This window comes from Eimeria tenella, genomic scaffold, assembly GCF_000499545.2.
Source record: "Eimeria tenella Houghton genomic scaffold, Eth_scaff112, whole genome shotgun sequence".
Lineage (NCBI taxonomy): Eukaryota > Apicomplexa > Conoidasida > Eucoccidiorida > Eimeriidae > Eimeria > Eimeria tenella.
The window spans coordinates 15712-36978 of record NW_013543592.1 but is presented as its reverse complement, the minus strand read 5'-3'; the positions used below and the strand labels follow the sequence as shown (position 1 = coordinate 36978).

Here is a 21267-nt window from a genome sequence, read left to right as displayed (position 1 = left end):
TGCCACGCTCCGCAGCTTTTGCTGCTGCCACTGCCAGTGTTACTGCCTCTGCTGCGGCCGCTGATGTCGAAAAAAAGGACAGAGAGAAGCTACTTGTTCTGTCTATCTGAAAAAAACAACTGCGAGTGGTTCATTTCGCCTGTTAAAGCAACGGCAACAGCTCGCGGACCGCAGCAGCAAGAGCAGATTCTTGCCGTTGCTGCTCCTGGTGTTGCTGCTGGAGCTGCCAAAACACCCGGAAAAGGACAGCCGTTCGTCACTCTTTAAACGTTTTTATTTTTCGTATCTTAGTTGAAGGGCTTTCATCCCAGTTCCTGCTACGACAGCTGCTGGAGGCCCTTTACTCCAGCGCTGCCGACAAACGAGCGAGCAGTTCCTAAGGGCTCTTCGCATGCACACCGTGATGCATAAAACTTGGATGTTATAGGCACTTCTGTAGGCTCCACGTGCAACATTTTTCAGAAGTAGGGAAAGAAGGCCGCAGCATCTGCTCAGAGTGTGGCTGCCCAGTTCCCAGGGCGTCGTGGTTGAGCTCAAGCCCTAGTGCTGTAGAGTCTTCGCTGTTGAGCCACATGCATCTGCACTGTATGAAACAACACGACAGAGACCCTGACTCTCTCTAGCTGCAGAGACATCTCAGAATTACGGTGCCAGAGGCTATCCAGAAGTCGTCCGCCATGCCACGGCCGGGACACAGATCCAGGCTGTTTCGCTGAACGCTCACCCAGCTGCAGCTGCAGTAGCCGCAGCTGCTGAGTAAGCTCACCATGCTGGTCGCAGCGTAGTGTATCACAAGACTGGCAGCTGCTTCAAGGAATTTTGCCCCACGTGATACCCGGATGCTGGAACAGAGCCATCATTATTTGTGATATGCGCACCACAGGATTCATTCGAAGCAGCTTCTTAGACTGCATATGCTGCAACCACATTTGACGTATGCATTCGTAGTTACTGTTTCTATCGGCGATGCACTCTGTTAACATGGAACAAGACTTGCTCTTCTGTGCAGCAACATCATAGACTTCGCCAAATCCCAAAATTTCATCAGTTAACATGTTTACTAACAGCCGGATACGCATGGACTCCATTTTTTCGGCGACTGTGCTCGAAAGAAATGTCTTGAAGACAGGTGACCACCCACTTGCTGTAGGCCAAATATCTGGTTCGTGCCTAGGGCGCAAACATCGTATTCAAGCGCCGCAAAAAGCAAGCCACTGCAAGCGCTTCGCACACAAAACACTAATCAGGGCGACAGTATGACCAGAATGAGAAAAAGCGCAGCCAGTCAATGCAAGGGCCCGTCGAAAGTTCGAAAGTACGCTTTACAGGGGGTTCTTACGTCAATGGTATAGTGTACTGTGAGAGAAAACGGTCAAACAAAACTGCAGAGCTACGCCAACTACGGGCGGTCGAAAAAATTCTGTTTTTTGAAGCTAGTGACACTTCTTTGTCAAAAGGCAACTACACTGATGCTCATTTAAATTTCAACAATACAAATGTCTTGGGGAACCAGAGATTGGAAAGGATGACAACAAAATGCATACTCAAGGTATGTTAAGAAATATCGGCGGTGAAGACCATCAACAAAATGCGTGTCTTCCACTCTAAAAAAGCTAGATGGAACCTCAGGACCGTACTTCGTTTGCCAAATAAATTTTTGAGAGAGATGCGCCGGCTCCATGAGACGTTGTCCTTTCCCAAGTAAAGCAGGAAAATTTCAAGGTAGTTCTTGTGCACTGTTGCCTCCTGCTGTGCAGGCTGGTGCCTGCCCTTCCCGGAAGAACCACATAGAAGTGAAATGCTAGACTAAGACATAGCTGCACGCTACCCGAAAAGAATTAGAGCGTATAACGTTATTGTGCTTGCTCTCCTTTGAAGCAGGGAGCCTGCATCGAACCAGCGAGAAACAACCCATGCTTACACTTGCGCTTATTCTGCTGTTGTTACGGATTGGCGGCATTGGAGAGCGGCTGTGTTGCACGATCCCTGCAGAGGCTGGTTTTGGGCTGTAGGCTGCAACAGATGCCATCTTATTCCCGGATAATGTCTGAACAGTTGAACCATTGTTCAGACACTAAGGTCCTTCTATCGGGCAATAGTACGTGAAATTTTGTGCAACAACAGATAGTATAACATAGCAGGATCACTTTTTTTGAGACATTTTCGTACTGGCTCTCAGCTAAGTTTGCCCATTGCCACAGACTGCAAGGCTTTCTTCGTATAATGCATGCGACGCCTCTTGCCTTGCAGCATCGACTGCGTCCGTGCTTCGTGGAAATGGCTACTGTGGTAAACATTCTTCGAACAAGGAGCTACGAGGAGTAACAAAGCTACCCCAAGAAGAGCAGTGTATAGAGTCCACTGCATTCAGGCGCTGTGATAAACAGCATGCGCTTGTTTGAACATCGCTATAAAATTGGGAATGCCGCTCAGAAGACATCATGGAGTGGAGCAAGTTCTCCTCCGTGCTCTGCAAGCAAGTTATCCATTCCAAAGCTCTTCCGAGGAAAACCCAATAATGGCCCAGGGACCAATAGGAAAACTGAAGGGCCATCGCAGAAAGCCCTCTAGAATTTTGATGAGCATGGTATAATCGTTCTACCCAGTGGGAGAAGAGCCCTTTAAAGGCATGACTTCTCCTGCAGTCAGACGTTCAGTGGGGCGCCTCAGTTCGGTAAGGTCAGCAGACTAATACAGCGTAATACAATGAAACGGTACATGATAGCTCTTGCTCGGATGCCATGATAGTGGTTTTTCTACACAATCCTTTTTTACACCGCAGGGATCCACGATGGAGCTCTCTGCCCTCTTGCAAACGCGTCTTCTCTCCCATAGTTGGTGGACTTGGGCTCCTTCCAAAAGAGAAGGGCACGCTTCGGCATACTTACATCTTCATGATACCGTGTGCATCATACACGGCGCTTAGATGTGTCTTCGAACCCGAAGGTTACACGGAAAGCCTCGATGTGATGCAGGGAGAAACCCACTATAGGTTGTATATCAGCCTGTGGCCTTTGTCCATTTGCAGCTTAGCTACTAAAGTGCACATTTTGCTAACCTTTTGAAACACATGTGCGAAGATGAATCTGCATCCTGCTAGTAAACTTAAAGACGGATCTAGCTACGCGTTGCATCTTCCCTGAAGCTGAGAAGATCTCCCCAGAGAGGTCTTGTCAAATAAACCAAACAATCTTCAGAACATTGCCAAGTTTCCTCGAACACAGCTGGCGCCTCTATTGCGCCATCTCTAGATTTTTTACTGCGCAACCCGTAGATTCAGCCCTCCAAAACGGTCCTTGTTCTTGCCGCGGTTCGCCTCTCAGTAGTTTAATCGACGTGCGGTTTTATGAGCTGCCCATAAGCGACTTGTTTTGCTCACAAAGGCAAATGGTTCAGCGAACTATATGGCACGCTTATTTGGAACCGCTCGTGCAATATTAGACCTTTTTCATTTGAAGATGCAAACAATGAACAAATGGGAACCGTGCTGTTGACAAAGTACCTGCATACTGTGCGCAATGTGCACACAGTAGCTGTTACTACACGGAAGACGACTGCAAAACTACTGGCCACGGCATCTAGACACTTTCAGTTAATAGCTCTTGACTCGATGCTCTATGGTGGTTACTGCACTTCAGCGCAGTGCATTTCAGCTTTACGCCTTGGCATCTATAATATGCAACGTAGTGGCTGCGCGGCTTTTACGAAGTCTTCATATAACCCAAGCAGTAGGGTCTGATTTTGGGCACTCAAAAGGATGTTTTCATAGTGCAGCACTCTACATATTAGTGAAAAAAAGCAGTTTGAAAAACTGCAGCAGCCCCTAGATCGTGGATGCGCGTAGTCTACACGAAATACAATCGGGAACATTCAGGAGAAAAGGCGCTTCTTTGCGATATTGTTTGTTTGGGGTGCATCTACTGTGATCCCTTAGCTCACTGGATTCCTATCATAGAGACCTTTATTTCAATTTCAGGCGGGCCCAATTTACACGGATTGTGAACTTCTTCAAATAGAACTGAAGCTTTGATTGGCGCTTACAGGGTAGGAAACAGTATTAGACATAGTTTGAAATTGACAGGACCATGGGCTCCAAGAGGGCTGTGCAAGGGCGCCCCTGGGCCACCACATTACAGCCTGACTCCTGACTCCTCACTGCGTCCACGGAGGAGTATCGCTACTTAAAATCGTGACCATGGGCCAGGTGGTGATCTACACTAAGCCTGCAACCTTCACAAAAGTGACGAAAGCTGCTGAACTCGAATATTTCTGAGAAAGAAGGGCTGCTGGTCGGAGTAGGGTGAGTCCCACGCACCTCAAAGTGCGGCACGTCACTCGACAGGCGGAGGACTGTAAAGAACACAGTGTTACTAAGCAGTTTGCAGACCTATATCTCCCTGAGCATGCACGAAGCTCACTCAGTCACACATATTGCGCCACTTGATGTGCATATCCTAAAAGGCTCGCCTTGTGGCCTGCGCATTTTCATCAGAGGTGCCGTGTTCATGGCACGGTGTGCCACTAACGTCACCCTGGACTCCATTAATGCTCTAGTATTACTCACGGTCGTGGAAGGGTCATGCCCTACGCTACCACAGACTGGGATACAGCAGCGCAAGGCAGCCCGAACTGCCATGCTGCTCAGCACTAAAGCTCCCCAAGCTTTCAGCACCACACTTTTCACTCCACTTCTGTGCTTCCATTGACTGGAGTTGACTGCGAATCCACTTAATGCTATTGAGAATGGACAAGCGTAAATGAATGCCAAACGAATCTTGAGGACGCTACTTGTTTGATGAGGCAATAAATCGGCTGGAACTGAACAGCAAATGCGTCCCAAATCTTATGAAGAGCTCAAATTCATAAGATGTCCCACATCTGAAGTGCATTCTCGTTAGCTTATCTAGCAGGTTTTCATAACGCTGTAGTGCCATGTTACTGCGCAGTTCTGCTGTTTGTTAGTTGCTCACCTTCCGAGGCCAACCCAATGCCAGCTCGAGGTGAAAAGAGCATAAATTGCTACTCAGAGAAGCGAATCAGTCCCTATTCTTCAGAATAGTAGCAAAATTAAGTTAAACGCCGAGCCACTCAAGTAGGGGCCCTTGGAAAATGGGTGGCGGGGGCCCCCTGTGTTGCTGGCTTGATTCCAACGACAACGACAGTGGAGCTGTTGGCTTTCCTCACTCCCGTGTTGTTTTTCCACTTTTTATTTGTTGTTTGCTGTTATTCAGCACCTCAGAAGTTACGTGAAGGCGCTGAGATGTCAGCAGGTTCAACAGGAGACGCGGCTCCTACGTCTGCTGCTCCTGCAGCAGCAGGCAGTACCAACAGTAACACCAACTGCGCCAGTGGCAGGAACTGCCGTGTGTCACTGAGCTTGTTTTACAGCTGCTTAGCCTGCTTGGGTCTTGTTTTGGGATCCCCCTGGCTGAGTCCCCCGCCTGTGCTGCTCCAGATGGTGCTTTATACGGCCCCCATACTTTATATAGGGAGCCACTTGTCTTTGAAGCAAAACGAAGTAGACGCAATAACGGGCGAGAGGTTAAACAAAGGGGAGGCCATGGACAGAACTGACGCCATGCTTTTTCCTGTTTTCGGCTCCATAGCACTCTTCAGCTTGTGCGTTCGAGCTCTAAGGTTGTCATTGGGCGTTCCAGGTCGAAAGCCCAGGATTCACGATGCGCTGATAGCTTAACGCTTGGTAGTTACTTTTCCCATCATGATGGCTAGAGTGGGACGTGCGTGACTGGATTTGATTTTGGATGTGGGACGTCGGGCTTGCCGTCCAAGGCTTCCTTTTCGATGCTTGCATTGCTTTTTTAGGTACCTTGCCTACAAGTTCTTGGGAGCTGGGTGGGTGAATATGCTCCTGACGTTCTACTTGACGGGCGTAGGTCTTCTTGCGTTAGGGGGAACAATCTTCTCTGTGTCCGTAAGCCGCGACTTACAAACGGACTCGACAGTATCTTTTCGTGTTATTTGCTCTTCCAAGCGTTTCCCTGCTGTAATTGCGTGTAGCCGTTATCGTGTTCACCGGTGGAATATCGCTTGTTCAGGAGAGGTCTCTTGTTTCGTCTGTTGCTCGTCTATCTGCTATTTCGCTCTGAGTCTTTGTTTGTTTTCTTTGACGACTGTGTGGCTGTTCGCACTGCTGTCTATCTCCTTCAGAGGCCTCTCTGTCCAGCCTGGCTATATGATGACAGTTGGCTTGTCCTCCGTCCCAGAGGTCCTTTCCTTTGGGTCCGAAAGTGGCTCAGCGGCCCAACGCCCTCAGAAGCGACACGCATGGAACACGAAGAACACCAAGAAGAGCAACAGGAGAAACAGCAGAAGAAGCAGCAGGGACAGGAAACCAAGCTAGCCGTGGACTGGAGTTGGCGATTCAGTCCTCTTTGGCTCGCTTCGCATCTTCTAGCTTTGGCCATATGCATTCTGTGGCTTATAACGAAGCACTGGGCGCTACACAACATTTTGGCGATTGCATTTTGCACTCAGGTGTTTAGTTACAGCTTTTGATGCCGTTTCATTAAGCCTGAGTTGTTTCTAGCAGGCAAATCGCCCTGACATTCCTTCTGTACTGCCCTTTCCATGTCGTAAATCCGTCAAGCATGTTGTATTTGTGGCTGTTTCGTACATGGCGCCCCTGTTTGATTCGCAGATATGGACAGTTAGGATTTGCGTTTGTTAACTACGCTTTTTTTGTAGCTGCAACAGCAGTGGTGCCAGCTGTACAGGTGCTAAGTGTAAAGGCAGATTGTGCCACTTACATTCACCGCTCCGCTCTGAGTTTCAGTGCTGATTTCGGCGTTGCTTGTGATGCAGGCGATAGCAATAGTGAGCGTGGGAAGTTTCGGAGTTGCTAGCATTCTACTGTGCGGCCTCTTCGTATATGATGTGTTCTGGGTGTTTGGGACTGAAGTGATGGTTTCAGTGGCAAAGGTAAGGCAAAACAAGTACATTTTTTAGGTCTCCATCTGTACCACTACTCTTTTGCTTATCGCGACGGCGAGAGGCTAGTAAGGACGCTGGCTGTGGGCTTTAGTAGTCGCGATGTGCGTTCCTGCACTTGGCTTCTTTGCCGATATGAGCTTTCTGCATGGTTGATCTTTTAGGTACTTTAATGTTTGTCTATTTTTGTTTGCGTTTGGGACTGTCGGTTTCTGCATGCTTTTTGGTTACTTCATGTGGGCTGCTCGTTCACAGTGATTTCGACTATTTTTAGCCCTGCATAGCTCGGCGTCCTTTCCACCAACCAAACCTTCGTTCTCTCATCCAAAGGCAACTTTTTTCTGCTGGCATTTTTGGCTAGTTGTGTCTCCAATGTGCCACTTGTGATGTTCCGTCGTCAACGTTGTCGTTTTGTGGAAGTCACCGAGCTCTGTGTAGTGAACCTAGTTCCGTGGCTGTCTTTTTCCTTGTGCGGTTTGTAGATTCCATTCGCAATCATTGCCTGTACCTCTTTTTTCTGCGTGCATGCCTGCCTTGCATCCTTTCCTTTGGCTGTGCTCTCCCTGCAGGCTTTTGAGGGTCCAGCCAAACTGATGTTTCCAGTGCAGCTGTCGCCATTGCAGTACAGCATTCTCGGCTTGGGTGACGTGGTTATTCCTGGTGTCTTGATAGCCATGTGCCTACGCTTCGATCTGTTTCTCTACCAAAAGCAGCAAAACGCAGCAACGAAGGCTCTGGCGGTGGACATACACCAGGTGAAATAACTTCGCCTTGTCTGCCTCACATTGTCCCATCTCACAAATTGAGCTATAGCATTCAATTCATTCACCCGGGATGCTGCCTTTACAGGTTTATTTACCCATTTTTGCTAGCCTTACGTAAACTATCCTTGTTTTTACGCACGTTTCTCTTCGGTTGCACTGCCGTTCTTTTTGGATTTTGTTTGTTTATTTCTTTGCAGCGTTTCCCTAAGTTCTACTTTTGCGTTGTACTTGCGTTCTATGAGTTGGGCCTGCTGACGACGGGCCTCGTAATGCTCTACGCGCAGCATCCGCAGCCTGCGCTTCTTTATCTTGTCCCTTACTGTCTCTTTAGTCTCTTTGGCGCCGCTGCTCTCAACGGAAAAGTTAAAGAAGTGTAAGCAGAGAAGAAATGGTAGTGTCCATGCTGTACCCAATGTGGCTGCTGCATGTCCTTTTTTGTTTGAGTGCTCATGCCTTAGGTGCTGAAAATTAGTATGACAAGCTGCAGCTTCTTCTGTCAGCCCTGCATCTTGCTGTCCCCTAGTCGTCGCTTATCAGCGGCTAGGAGAAGTATGTGAACTTTTCTGCTACTGGTGTCTCCATTTGCCGCGGCAGGCTGGCGTACAAGGAGGAAGACGAGGAGGGGAGCAGCATCCTGCGAGCGTCTGCGCTGGAGACAACAGAGAAGAAAGAGAACTAGGCAGGCGAAGTTGATGCTCGCCACAGATGGTTTAGACACGAGCGCATAACTTGTACAGGAACTGCAGATACATATTCTTGCGCTACCGCACTCGCGTATTTGTGTACATACACTTGCTTTTAGCGACCTTACAAGAGGAATGCGGCGCAGAAAAAACACGACTGACGGACGGGCATGTGATCTGCGCAGTACTGTTTTGTTGGCGTCTTTCACAGCCTTTTATTGTGCTGGAAGGCATCTTGCGCATGCATCGCCCTCATGCACTGGTTCCGCATGCATTACAGCCATACACATTCGAAACCTACAAGCGCAGCCGTGCCGTCTCTTTGACGCATGCAATTTAATCTTACTGTTTAGTTTTAGCAGTGCATCATGTTGCGTGCTCAGTAGCATGCTCTGAAGGGTGGTTGAAACATTGGGTAGGGACTGTCTCCACCTGGCAGCGGCAGCAGCTGCGTATGCTTCCGCTGCCTCAGCTGCAAGTTTTGCAACGCTGTGTGCAAGACAGCTCTGCGCGTTTATGTCGCATGCAGAGCAGCAAAGGCAGCAGCAGCGACTGCTCCTGTTTTGTGAGCAGCGAGGTCGAGCTGCTGAGTGGCTGCTCGTACGCTTTGGATATGGACTGCTGAATGTCTATCCTCCCAAAGAAGGGACCGGGCGTCTGTTGCGCGTTTTCTAAGTGTCGCATACAATCCAGATGCCGTGTTTGTAAAGCGACAGACAACTTTCTTCAATCAGCTAATGAGTGCAAGGATGAATACACAAGTGCTTCCGTGCATACAGCGTGGCACGGTGGCCACGGTGGCCGATAGACAGCCTGCGCAGCAGCCGAAGCTTGTTGAGTGCGCAGGCCGGCAGAGCTGCTTGGCGGCCCTTTTGCATGTGTCGTTACACAGGCATGTTTGTGAAGTCAGCATTCGCGCCGAGGTGTGTGCAGCTGACAGCCTAGTAACTGCGCCTTTGCATAGCGAGCACATCGCTGGGCGTTGCAAGAGAAGTCTCGTTGCATATCAGCTGCTGCTCTTTCGGGACAAAGCAAGATAGGCAGCATGTGATTGCCTTCATGACTGCAACAGCAAACTGCCTGGAATGCTGCTCCGCTCTTGCCTTGTGCAACTCGCTGTAGCAGGTTCGTTTACTGCCTGCTCCAGCCTCGTGGCCCTTGCGTGAGTTACTTTGCTTGGCTGATGCTACTCCTGCTGCATGTAGTTGCTGAATCAAGGTCGGTTCGCCTTGTGCAGTTCTGTTTGGCTCTTGGTTGCGTCGCGGCGGCTGGCCCCGCTCATGCACCCACGAATTACGGAGGACCGTTATTGAGCAACAGATTCTTCACACTTGGGCTCACTCAAAATGCGCAACTGCTTAATCTACAGCATCCGGGAAATGCCAAACTAAAGCGTATATGAACGTGGCACTGCGGAGGTGCTGACCAGCTGGTCACCGACGACAGCACCAGCTAGACAGCCAGTTATCGGTGAAGAACTACCAGCCAACAGGAAAAAGTCCAGCAAAAGAAAAAAGCGTAGGAGAGCTCCATTATTGAGATTTACCTATCCAGTGGGGCGGCGACCCAACCTTCATTTGTGTCGCAACTCGTATAAAACAAGATGGACGCGGCGCGATCTGCTGCAGCTGCTGCAGTATAGCGGGGATCCCGACGATGAGCGTAGGCTTCTAAAAGAAGGGTTCCTTGACCCTAGACGGCGGTTCCTGCTGCCGCTAATGCACCTGCTGTGTGCAGCCGAGACTGCAAAATGCGCGCTAACGTGCAAAAAAATTTTGAGCGGATGCAAACACTCACAACGCTGTTGACTTGTTCACCCTCTGCGCTGACGCTGTGAACGCGTTAAATGAGCTTCTCTGCCGACGCTCTAGAAGACGTTGTAGCTGTTTCTGTTGCTGCTGCCGTTGCTGCCTCTGGGACTGTCGGTACTTCCGTTGAGGCAACTGCCCCACTGGGCTCAGAGGCCGACGTATCTGGAAGCAGCTTGAATGACTCCAGGGCCTGCAAAGCTGCCACTCGCCGATGCCGACGGGGTGTACAAGTAAGTGCTTCTGATTGCTGCGGCGCCACATTGGAAGCAGTACTTACTGCAACCGTAGCGACAGCAGTATGCATTGCTGCATTGCCACTCCCTGTAGGGGGGCCTGCCATGCCAGATATGCCTTTTCCTTGCCCGTCGACTTGCGAGCGCAGAGACACTGCAGGACAAGCAACTGTGTCATGGGCCGCATTACCCGTAGACGTAAAAGAAACAGCTACACCTGCTCGTGCTGTTTCTGACTGGGGCGGCTGCTCAGAAAGTGAAGATGCAGCGAAGCTCCATGGCCTTGAGCAAGGCCTCTTGCTATCCTTATATGCAGTGAACATCTCGGCTGAGACAGGACCATGGGGAGCCAACGCCGCAGTACCACTTGCCACCCCTGTTGCTGTGGTTGCTGCAACTGCTGCTGAAACCCATTTATCCGTTGTACAGGGTGTCTGGGTCGCCTGCCGAGAGAACATTGGGCTACTACTATTGCTGTTGCAAGCTTCCACTGCTGCCTGGTGGTGTTCAATGCTACTACTGCCGCTACTTTCAGCATCCCAGCAGCTCTGGGGATCTCCAGCTGCCCCTGCAGGATCATGTGATACTTTAGGCCTCAGCTGCCTGGACGATACCTCAGATGCTGCTGCGCGTCTTTGCAAGTGCAGGTGCGTCTCGTACCGAATAGCCAAGAGCGGCTCTGAAGAAGTGTTAGGCAGCAGATCTGCAGCAACAATCCCCTCTCGCCCGCAAAAGCCCCAAACTTAAGGATCAAATCTCCCATGTGGCGCTGCGTCCAAAAGCAAGATGCTAAATATAGACGCTGCCTCCAAGTGCTACCTATCCAACGCCGCTATCTCCCTGTTTAAGTACAACGTTGCCACCCCCAAACCCAAGTCTCTACGTGACTGAATTGCTGGGGGAGACATAGACCGTTAGCTGCTTAGAACAGCAGCTCATCGGATTTAAACAGCAGTAGTGCATGCGGGCTGGCACGGTAGCCATGGGACTGGCAGGCTTCATCTGTCTCGCCCACAGACAAAGTGCCAAAAAACCTCCAGCGTCAATGGCCAGATAGGCTGCTCACTCAATAACTAACTGTTTGGAAGTAAATAATCACGTAGACGAGCGAACCGCTAACGCTTACCGCACGCATCGAAAAACACCAGACGATTCATGGGTACGGGGTTCAGTGGTCCCTTCTCATCGTCGTTTACTTTGAAGCCCCCAAAGCAAAAAATCCATCCGCCGACTTGCCAGGCTTGGTGACCTACTAACTGCAGCAGCAACAACAAAAGCAGCGGCAGGAGCACCAGTAATAAAAAGCAGGGCAAACAAAATGCATTATGGACATTCGAGTTACTTGGAATAGCATTGAGCAGCGCAAGCAATCTCAAAATTGGGGATATACTGTGCCTAAATTTGCAGCAAGTTTGGCCTCTGGAAGCGGAATTAACTAAAATTAACTAACGTACAGCGGAAATGTTAGCATGTGGGAAAGATAGACTGCGGTGGCTGAGGGCGTCATGAGAGACGATCGGTGAGGACACAGCACAACTGCAGCAGTTGCAACAGCAGAACCGAAAGCAGATTCACAAACGATAATGGATGCAGCAGCCCAAGAAGTCGCCCTACAACTCCAGAAAACCGATGGGACAAATAACAATGAAAGCTTGAGCAGAGTGGCGGCTTCCAGACATTTGAGAAACAAGAAAGTAAAAACAGTTGATGACAGGAGACAAGAAGCAGCAGACATGTATAGTCAACGGAAATGCGAAGTGCTTACGGTGGAGCTGACGGTCTGATCTGCAAGCCGCCACATAACAGCAACGAAGAGCCCGCACAAACTGACGCTGCAACAGCGAACGCAGGAATAACACCAACGCTTGTTATATTGTCAAACCAAGCAGTTCTACTACTTCTGCAGAAATTGCACTTGGTATAGCTGCGACAAACTACGAGCTTGGCAACAAGCCCCGTAGCTGCAGCATGACTTGAGCAAGATGGCAGCAACTGCCGCTCCAACAGGTCCAATTACAACACCGGGAGCAGCCAAAGTTAGAGCTACGGATACAGCAGATTAAGCAGCACAAGAGATGATGTACTAACAATGTACTAACAACAGAAGATGGCAAATAAGTGCACTCTAAACAGCATAATAGCAGTGGTATGACTTACCATGCATAAAACGCTGATCTGCTGCGTTCGTAACTCGGACTGGCAGGAGACACTGCGAAGGCACAGACACAAACATCTTTTGGCACCGTTTCCCGTGCTTCTGCCTCCATCTCTGGGGCCGTCACCTTCACTCCTACAGCACGTAGGCCTATCGATGCCGCGCCTGCGCTTGTTTCCGTTGATGTGACTACTGCATCACTTGCTTCTACTTTGCTAATTTCTGTGTCTGCCATCTGTCACCGCCGTTAGACAAACTGACGTGTCTCCAGTGGCCCTTAGCGTCTCTATGGAGAGCGTAAAGACGAGCACGAGGCAAAACTATAGAGGTCCAACCCCCCGCTACCACCTGCGGCAGTAGCAGCAGCAGAGCACCACAATTTACGCATGGAAACTGCAAAAGTAAAAGGCACCACTGAAGGCAAGCACCTACACTAGTTGTTTCGGTACGAGATGAAACAGTAAAACCTAAGCCGGCAATTCCAACAGCAGTAACAGCACGAAATGCGAAAATAATGCGTACGATGCAGCAGGATCCGTCGCCCGTAGTTTTGAAAAAGACACTACAAGAATGTAGGAAGCGGCCGGGCGGTTTCAAAGGAGACGCCGAAAGGTCTAAGCAAACCCAACAAAGGGAAATATTTGATGCTTCTGTTGCTTCGACTGCGCGCGCTCCAACTGATGAAACTTCGCCTGCTAGTGTTGATGTACTCACACCAACCGATGCTGCTGCTGTTGCTGCTGCTACGGTTCCCCCTGATGCAGGCCGATGCACCTGCCGCCAATCAAAGATGTCCAGAAGCCACACGTCGCTCAGTAGCTGGCCCCTGTGACAGAAAACGATGCGTGGCACAAGTTGTATAGAGCCAAACTAAGCGCTGCTATGTAAGCACAACCGATTACATAAGCTACACATGCAACTTTGCCAGCTGAAAACTCCGTCGCATCAGCAGCAGCAAGGCTAGAGTACGTAAGGAAAAGGAAAGGTTAACCGCTGTCAAGAATAAGAACCACCGTGTCGCTTTACCGCTCGTCCTTGCCGCCATATAGGATTAGATGAGGCTCCGCGTAAACCAAGGAATGGCCGAGCCTCGCTGAAGGCTTGCGACCAACACATAGCGGTACTCGCCATCTTAGCAACGGCGGGACACTGCAGTTGTTGCTGCCTCCGCTGTGACGCCCTGCATCTTCTTTCGAGTCAACGTGTGTGGCTGCTGCGCTTGGTGCGTCTGATGCTGTGGTAATAGCTGTACGCCTAGCTGCTTCCGTTGCTGGCATTGTCGGGACAGTCCCTGCACCAGTTGCCGCTGTTTCTACTGTTGCTGCTGGTCCTTCTGCTCTTGTCGCGTCCGAGAGAGCCAGATATAATAGTTCTCCCAGGATGTAAAGAGGCAGGTCTAAAGAGAGAAGCGCAGTCACCTCCAACAGGTACAGCTGCACAGTCGCACAAGCACGAATCGCAGCTAAGCAAATATCACGGGTCATGCAGCTGCAGAACTTCCTCAAATTTTCTTTAGAGCAGCTGAAATCAACAGCAAAATCACACACCCAGCAGCGCCAGCCTACAAACAATTTGCACCCGCACTCTCCCGGTTGCTCAATGCACAGCAGCATCAGGCATCACAGCAGCAACAGCAGCAGCAGAAACCTGCCACAGTCCATACTTCATTATCTGCGAAGGCTCCATCCGCTTTCCTGCCCCCAAAGACCGCGACAGCCGAGCACTGCCTCTCCGCTGAGACAGAGGCAGCTGCGTGGTGCACCCGACATTCTGGGGATACCGCAGCGGCAGCACCAGCACAGTCCGTAGAAGCACCCGGACCCCCAGGAACGTCTGAGAGGTGCAGTCGCCACCACAGCCAGCAACGGCTTCCAGCAGAAGACAGGCGCAATATATACGTCTCTAGCCAGTGTCTATCCAGCGCTTCTCCTGCGGCTGTTCCACGTCTTCCTTCCGCTTCTGCTGCTGAAAACGGCAAGTCAGTGGCAGGAAATGTCATGGCTTGCTGTTGCTTGCGTGCTGCTGCTGCATTTACAGCCTGCTGTAATAACAAAAAAGGGGTCTGCCTCAGGGAAGCCGCCGCTTCTGCTGCAGTGAATCCCAAAAACGCATCTCCAGGAACAACCGCCGTACCTGCAGCAGCCGTATCAGCACCAAAAGCAACAGGCGCAGCATGCCACGCTATGCAGAAGTAGCAACGACGGCGATACATGCAGGAAGGGCCGCAAAAAAAACAAAAAATAGAAGGAGAGTTTCACGCTTCAGCTGAATAGACGGCTTACTCTCTACGGCTTTGTATATGTTTGGTTCTGCTGCGGCCGCTGCAGTGGCTGCATCAGCGCTGCAGCCGCCAACCATTACTGTTCTGACCAGTGAGCGTACCCACAGACCCTCGACGGTGTCGCTGCTGCCGTTTTTGTTGCTGTTGATGTCATCCAGCTTTACGGAAGAATGCGTCGATGCCTGCAACTGCTGGTGTCTCTGCTGCTCCCGTTGTTCCCACATGTGTCTCAGCCGTTGCGTTTGATGCTTCTGTTGCTGTTGCTCCTGTTTTCCTTGCATCTGCAACGGCGTCACTTTCGCCGGCAGATTGAAGGGGCATATTGTATGTCCCACGCGGGGCAAGGGATGGTGCAAGCGCACGGGCGACAAGCGTTGCTGTTGGTGCTGGTGTTGCCCCTGCTCCTGTAAGACTGGCTCGCTTGCATCTCCCTCCGCTGCCGGCCTTTCTTTACTGTAAACTTCGTCATTATCCACCGGCGCCGCCGGAGGTATTGTTACTGGAGGCACGGCTGTTGCTGTTGCAATCAGGCCAACGCCATATTTCTGCGCCTCCGCACCTACGGCGTCCCCAGCAGTACTCCCGTCAGCACCAGCATAGTCTACTTCCATGCAACCGCTCATACTGCTGCTGTTGCTGCTGCTTTAGCTCCTGTTAGACCTGTTGCCTCGTTAGTTGCTGCGCTCGACGCTGTTACTAATGATGCAGAGTACATGTCGGCTGGCTTCAGTCATGTTGCCGAGAGCGTCTTTGGAGCAGCCGTAGCCGCGAGGCCTGTAAGCGCTCTTGCCTAGCTTCTCCTTCTCTTAGCGCCGTTGTGTCTGTAGGAACGGTCTCTTCTCTTCTCTGCTTGCAGCAGATGCAGCGACCACGTGTTGGTGAGTTGCGTGCGCTGCTGTCACAAAAGGACCGCAGCAGCTGCTGCTACTCGTGCAGCTGCTGCCACCGTTACTCCTGCTGCCGACCCTCCTTCCTTCTCTATCGAGCAAATTTAAGCTCCAACAAACGGAATACAAAATCAGCCGACGCCGAAATGCTAATACAAGTAGGTAATGCAGTGCCGCTGCTGCTGTTGTTGCGGTTGCCACTGCAACAGCAGCATAGGACCCGGCGGGCCCCAAGACTCGGGGTGGGCCCTCCAGCCTTCGTACGTTTCCGATAAGGTGCTGTTCACAGATTTACGGTTTAAGGTTTATCATTTTGCATTTAAAAACGAAAGACTCTGTGAGGGCTACGAGAAGAGGAACGAAATCGCACGGGGGCTGCCGCAGCTGCAGTGACACCAGCAGTTGCTGCAATCGACTGAATTGTAGGGCTAGCGCAATAGCAAGCGGCAGCGGCATGCAAAAGCTACTGCGTGTTCTGCTCCCAGTGCTGTGACTCCTTCCTGTCTGGTTTTTATACTTGAGAGGGGAAACTGACCGATTTTCCGTGGTAGTGCTTTTGCTGCTGCCGCCACAGACAGTCACCACCTTTGCTGCGGCGCTTTGCACGCCTCAACACCTGGGAGGTGCACCTATAGGAGGCCAACGAGAGCACCTTCTGTGGCAGCGATTGGCAAACGCAGAAGGAACGGCGTCTGCCATTGCAGCGGCGGCCTGTGCTGCCTCACATTTTGTTGCGAGCGTAGTGGAAGCGAAATGCACTGGCTGCCGCTGCTGCTGCAACGGGACTTTGGATTCTGTGTCTGAGCTAGAATAATCGCTTGCAGAAGAGGTGGCAGGAGCACTTGCAGCAACACAGCAAGCAGCAGGGCTAGTTGCGGAAGCGTGGGCTGTGGTTGTGGCCATAAACGAAGGCGCCTCTTTCTTTCTTACGCAAACGCTGATGCCATCGCTTACACCAAGTGTCACCGCCGGTCCAGAGGCAGCCTCTACCAGCAGCAGAAGCAACAGCACATGCAGTGCACCCGGCCAAGCCATGCCTGCAGCAACGCAACAGCCTAAAGACCATGGGATTGCAATGCGTGAGGCAGTGAGTGGGTTGTCCCTACAGGCCTATCCGCAATCGTCGCATTGTGGATCCTCAATCTCAGTTTTGTCAGATACACAATTTAGGGCTTGGAGTGCACCTTATAGGAGCGCCTCTGGTGCTGCTGCCCTTGAACGGAAATGTCTGATTTTTCCTAAAGCACTTTTCCGCAGCTTTTTGCCGCTGCAGCACATGCTGCCGATGTTCACCGCTGCTGTTCCGGCTGCTAATGGTACTGCCGCTGTATGTGGGGTCCCTGCAGATGGCATCTTGCGCTGGGTTGAAGGAGCAGTATGATAGATGCTTTAATCATTGGTACCGACACCACTTTTTGCAGGTTTGTTTTGTTCATGATTTTGAATGCATTTCTGTTTAATCGTGTTTTGGTTTTGATCACTCTTCTGTCCACCTATCCCTTCATTTCTGTTCTTTTGCGTGCTGGTTGTGTCGGATTTTGTTTGTCCATTTGGTGCAATTATTTCTTGTGTTTGTTTCCACCAGTGCGTTATTGCTCCTATTCTGCACACTGACCGTCTCACCTTTTCGTCTGCTCGTCGCATCACGTGTCTGTTTGTTTCTCGTGTTGTGTCGTTTTTTCATCACTTACCCAGACTCCTTGTTTTCGAGTACTTCTGCTCACAGTGTTTTTCTTGCGCTTTTTGCCGTTGACGGGTTTTCCGCTTTTCTTGTTCCTCGTTAAAGCCCTTCTATTTTCTCCGTGTCTCTCGTGTAACTCGCGCCTGCTACCATCAATATCTACTTAAAGATTTCTCCCTTGTCTGCCTTCTCAGAGTTTGCCAGTTCGTGTCCATTGTTCACATTCCTGTAGGTTGTCCTAACAAAATAACTGCTAAACTGATTTCAAGTGCATTTTGTAGTACTTAACTGTGCGGGTTGCATTCATCGATTGTCTAGCTCATTGCTAAATTCTTTACGTTCTGCTGTTGTTTCTCTACAGGGAGACATGTCTCGTAATTGCTTTCATTTCTTTGCGGACTATAGAGTCTGCATATCAGAAGAACTGAAGCAAAAGGGGCTTGAGTGATAAAATTGGCCTGGTCCCTTTTTATTCGTTCTTTTCGGTTTTCTTTTTTTGCGCCATGGTGGTGGTAGCTTTGTCTGCATTACTCTGTTCTTTATTGGTCCCCCCTAGCGAAGCCTTATCCGAAGCTTTCCCCTTTCATTTATTTCTGGCAGCGGAGGCCTGTGATGCCGCACATTTTGTAGCACGGGCGCACTAGGAGCGAAGCGTACCGACTCATACGGCAGCAGTTGCTGCTGCTGCGCCGAGACTTTGAATCCTTTGTCAGAGTTAAGATAATCGTTTGCAGAAGGATTAGGGAAAGTACTAACAGCAGCAGAATACGCAGCAAGGCAAGTTGCGGAAGCGTTGGCTGTAGGTCTCTCCATAAACGAAGGCGCTGCTTCTTTTCTTACGATCATCATCTTTTTTGTTCCGGACCCCATTTTCCCTAATATGCTTTTAGTCCGTTTATGCTTAGCTATCTTCGTGCAAGTTTGAGTCCAATATCCGTTACTACTAGTGAGTGTATATCCGAAAGTGGCAGTAGCAATCGCAACTTGAAGACAACACAGTCACAATTAAAGGTAAGGAGCAGCCGCCACTTTCCTCAATTGCGCGGAGGTTTAGCGGATCTGTGCTGGCGTAATTCCAGCTATGGGGTATACTACGCCAAGGCTACTAAGGAGGTTTAGCTCCTTTTGCTTTTGTATTTAATTTTGAAGTAGAATTTGCATGCAGATTCAAGCTTTGAAGAAATAGGATTTGTTTCACGTTCCTAACAAAGTATTTTGAATTGTCTTACAAAAGCAGCGGCTGCATCCATGCGGACTACACATCTTTTTTTGGGGGCCTGCCCGGTACTTCGCAGTATGATTCACCAGCAGTGGCTGAATGGCTGAATTGTGCTACGGTCATGTACACAGAAGTGCGTCGACTACTCCGGAAGTTTTTGTGAGCACGAATGTTCGATGCGCACTAGCTTGGGTGTCATACCCACGTGTGGCAGTAGCTAGAAGCCCTAAAAGGCCAGCAGCCGCAATCTTTGAGGGAAACCCTTTAGAAATAAACTGGGGTGTGCTTTGGGCGACTGACGTGAACCCACCTTCAGTGAAGGTTTTTTGCTTTGGAGAGATTGCTTTTTGCCACTGCTTGACGCAAAGTGTAGGGAGAGCCATATTTATGTGTGAATGCAGTCTACCACTTACGCAATACATGAGTAGAAAAGCGATGGTAGGAAAAGAAGACTATATGAAACATTGATCGTACTAAAGGCGGGCAAGTAATTTTAAGGACGGAAAACTCTACTCGAGGGCTTGAAATAAAAGTTCCAACTTTTGAAGTGCCACTACTGATTTTAGTCCGCTGTGCAGAAACGCACTAGGAAAAGCAAACCATAGCATTAGGCGCATGCAGAACATCCCTGGGAGGCACAAGGAAATGCCTTAATTAGGTTATACAATTGCTTTGCTGACGAAAACGACCAAATCTACATCAAGAATCATCGCAGCACACACTCAAGGGTTTACTATGTAACTTTGATGGCTTGTCTCTTCATAATGATAGAAAAATACTCCAAGGGACTAAAGGTAGGGGCAGAACCAAACTTTTTGATGGCTGAAAAAAGGTGTACTGGCGGCTCTCAAACTGTAGCAGCTACTGCAGTTGCTGAGCCACGCCAAGGGCTTGCTACACAAATCCCAACCTACTTGAAGGTAAAGATGCGTACATTCAAAAACTAAGAACGTGTAGTTCATGATAGAAGGGTTAAGAATATGCCATTCTTTGGGTTTTATCACAGAGGGCCGGCTATCTGCGCCGCCCGGCCTTCTGGACCGATACATGATTGTGGAGCAGGTGCGCCACCGGCACCCCCGGTAGAAGCTGCAGCGAGAACACCTGCTGCAGAAGAAGCACAAAAAAAGGCAGCCGTAGCAGAATGGGTGCCGCTGTTTTTACTACGCAGCAGCAAACCGCCGCCGACTCCGGACGGCAGTAAAGCAATGGCAGCTGCACGTCAATCTTCCCAAGCAGCAGCTTATAAGGCAGCAGCAGCAGCAGTGGAGGCTAATACAACAGCAGACATGGAAAATGCGAATGGTAGCACATCCGCTGCAAAAGCAGCAGCAAGGGCTGTAGGCCTAAAACCAGTACCACCAGCTGAACTAGTGGGGAAGTACATTGCGCTTTTCTTCGGGGCGTCCTGGTGCCCTCATTGTCGGGACTTTTCTGCACGGCTTCACCAGGTTTACAGCCAGCTAAAACAGCTGCAGGGGGAGCAGCAGCCGCCTCCGTTCGAGACAATCTACATCCCCTGCGACCGTTCCCCAGCTGAATTCGCCGCATTCGCATGTACAATGCCCTGGTAGGGTTCATTGTCGTAAGTTTAGGATTTGCTGCAGTGATCTAATGTCAGGACTGATTGCACATGACTTAGTATGTAGCGTTTGGAGTTTCTATGCAGGCTGTCACTTCCCTTCGGAGACTATTGTGCGCTAGTGCGGCGCTTTGGAATTCGCCGTTTGCCCTCCATCATTCTGATTACACCGGATGACCACATCCTTACCTGTAGGCTCTAGACTTACAAACTCTCAAGATGTAGAGTATAGCGGTACCGCAGTTGTATCTCGTAGAGTCCGCATTCCATTGCTGACGCACCGCAGACATCTCGCCGTTGCCCCTCAGAGGAAACCAGTTGCCTGAGAACGGGCTGCAAGCTTAGACTTGAAACGATACGCTGTGAAGTCCAACTCTCCGGCTCTGTTGCGCAGCGGACGCCGTGCCGATCTTCGACGACCGCGATGCCGCCCAAAAGTTGCACAGTATCTTTCAACGGTATGGAAACCGCAGCTGTAGACTCTCGAGCGTAGTAAACGAGTTCTTATTGACAACTGCCATACTCTTAAGCCGCAGCGAGACTCTATGTTTGCGCGCAGTTTCGGCCCCTTTGAAAGCAGCAAGGATAGATACCAGTTTCTTTTCGGGGACAACAGCGAGCCAAAATCCTGATTTTCAATCCAATTCTTCTGGTTCGTAGACTCACCAGGTGCCGTATTTCCGCGCATGCGTTACATTTCATTCAGGTTGTAGTGTCTACGTATCCATGATGAATTGCTAAAGGAAAATGTGGATTTGTTTTCTTGTACCCATTCCCCCGCCGATGCCCGCACCCAGCTCCGTGTCTTTCCTCCACGTTGCTATTTACAATCCCGACTGTAAATTAGCTTGACTGCTGCCGGTCCATGCTCCACAGGTGCGCCTAGCCCCACAGGCACAACCCACTCCCCACTGAGGCTGTGCCTGAATGTGTGAGCTTCAGATGACAAGCTTGTCTGGCCCAGGGTACTCTTTCCGGCAAGGCTCACGACAGCGCTACATACATTAAGTACGTTTTAGGAGA

General features: G+C 50.2%; 3 protein-coding genes across 3 annotated transcripts; 2 read left to right on the top strand and 1 right to left on the bottom strand.

The window, feature by feature from the left end:
• Positions 1-5260: 5260 nt before the first annotated feature.
• ETH_00030630 (signal peptide peptidase domain-containing protein, putative) lies at positions 5261-8391 on the top strand (the record flags this gene model as incomplete). Its single annotated transcript, XM_013378878.1, has 7 exons — positions 5261-5619; positions 5824-5932; positions 6169-6495; positions 6823-6939; positions 7518-7703; positions 7910-8085; positions 8307-8391. The coding sequence occupies 7 exons, from the start codon at positions 5261-5263 to the stop codon at positions 8389-8391; spliced, it is 1359 nt and encodes a 452-aa protein (XP_013234332.1).
• A 1846-nt stretch (positions 8392-10237) lies between these two features.
• ETH_00030625 (uncharacterized protein) lies at positions 10238-15498 on the bottom strand (the record flags this gene model as incomplete). The annotated part of the gene is made up of 10 exons (XM_013378877.1): positions 10238-11142; positions 11566-11695; positions 11894-11975; positions 12205-12271; positions 12597-12648; positions 12856-12942; positions 13117-13420; positions 13621-14027; positions 14258-14727; positions 14877-15498. The coding sequence occupies 10 exons, from the start codon at positions 15496-15498 to the stop codon at positions 10238-10240; spliced, it is 3126 nt and encodes a 1041-aa protein (XP_013234331.1).
• Positions 15499-19642: 4144 nt separating this feature from the next.
• On the top strand, positions 19643-20876 carry ETH_00030620 (uncharacterized protein; the record flags this gene model as incomplete). Its single annotated transcript, XM_013378876.1, has 4 exons — positions 19643-20232; positions 20332-20435; positions 20639-20702; positions 20804-20876. 4 exons carry the CDS (start codon positions 19643-19645, stop codon positions 20874-20876), a joined length of 831 nt encoding a protein of 276 aa, XP_013234330.1.
• Between the last annotated feature and the right edge of the window lie 391 nt (positions 20877-21267).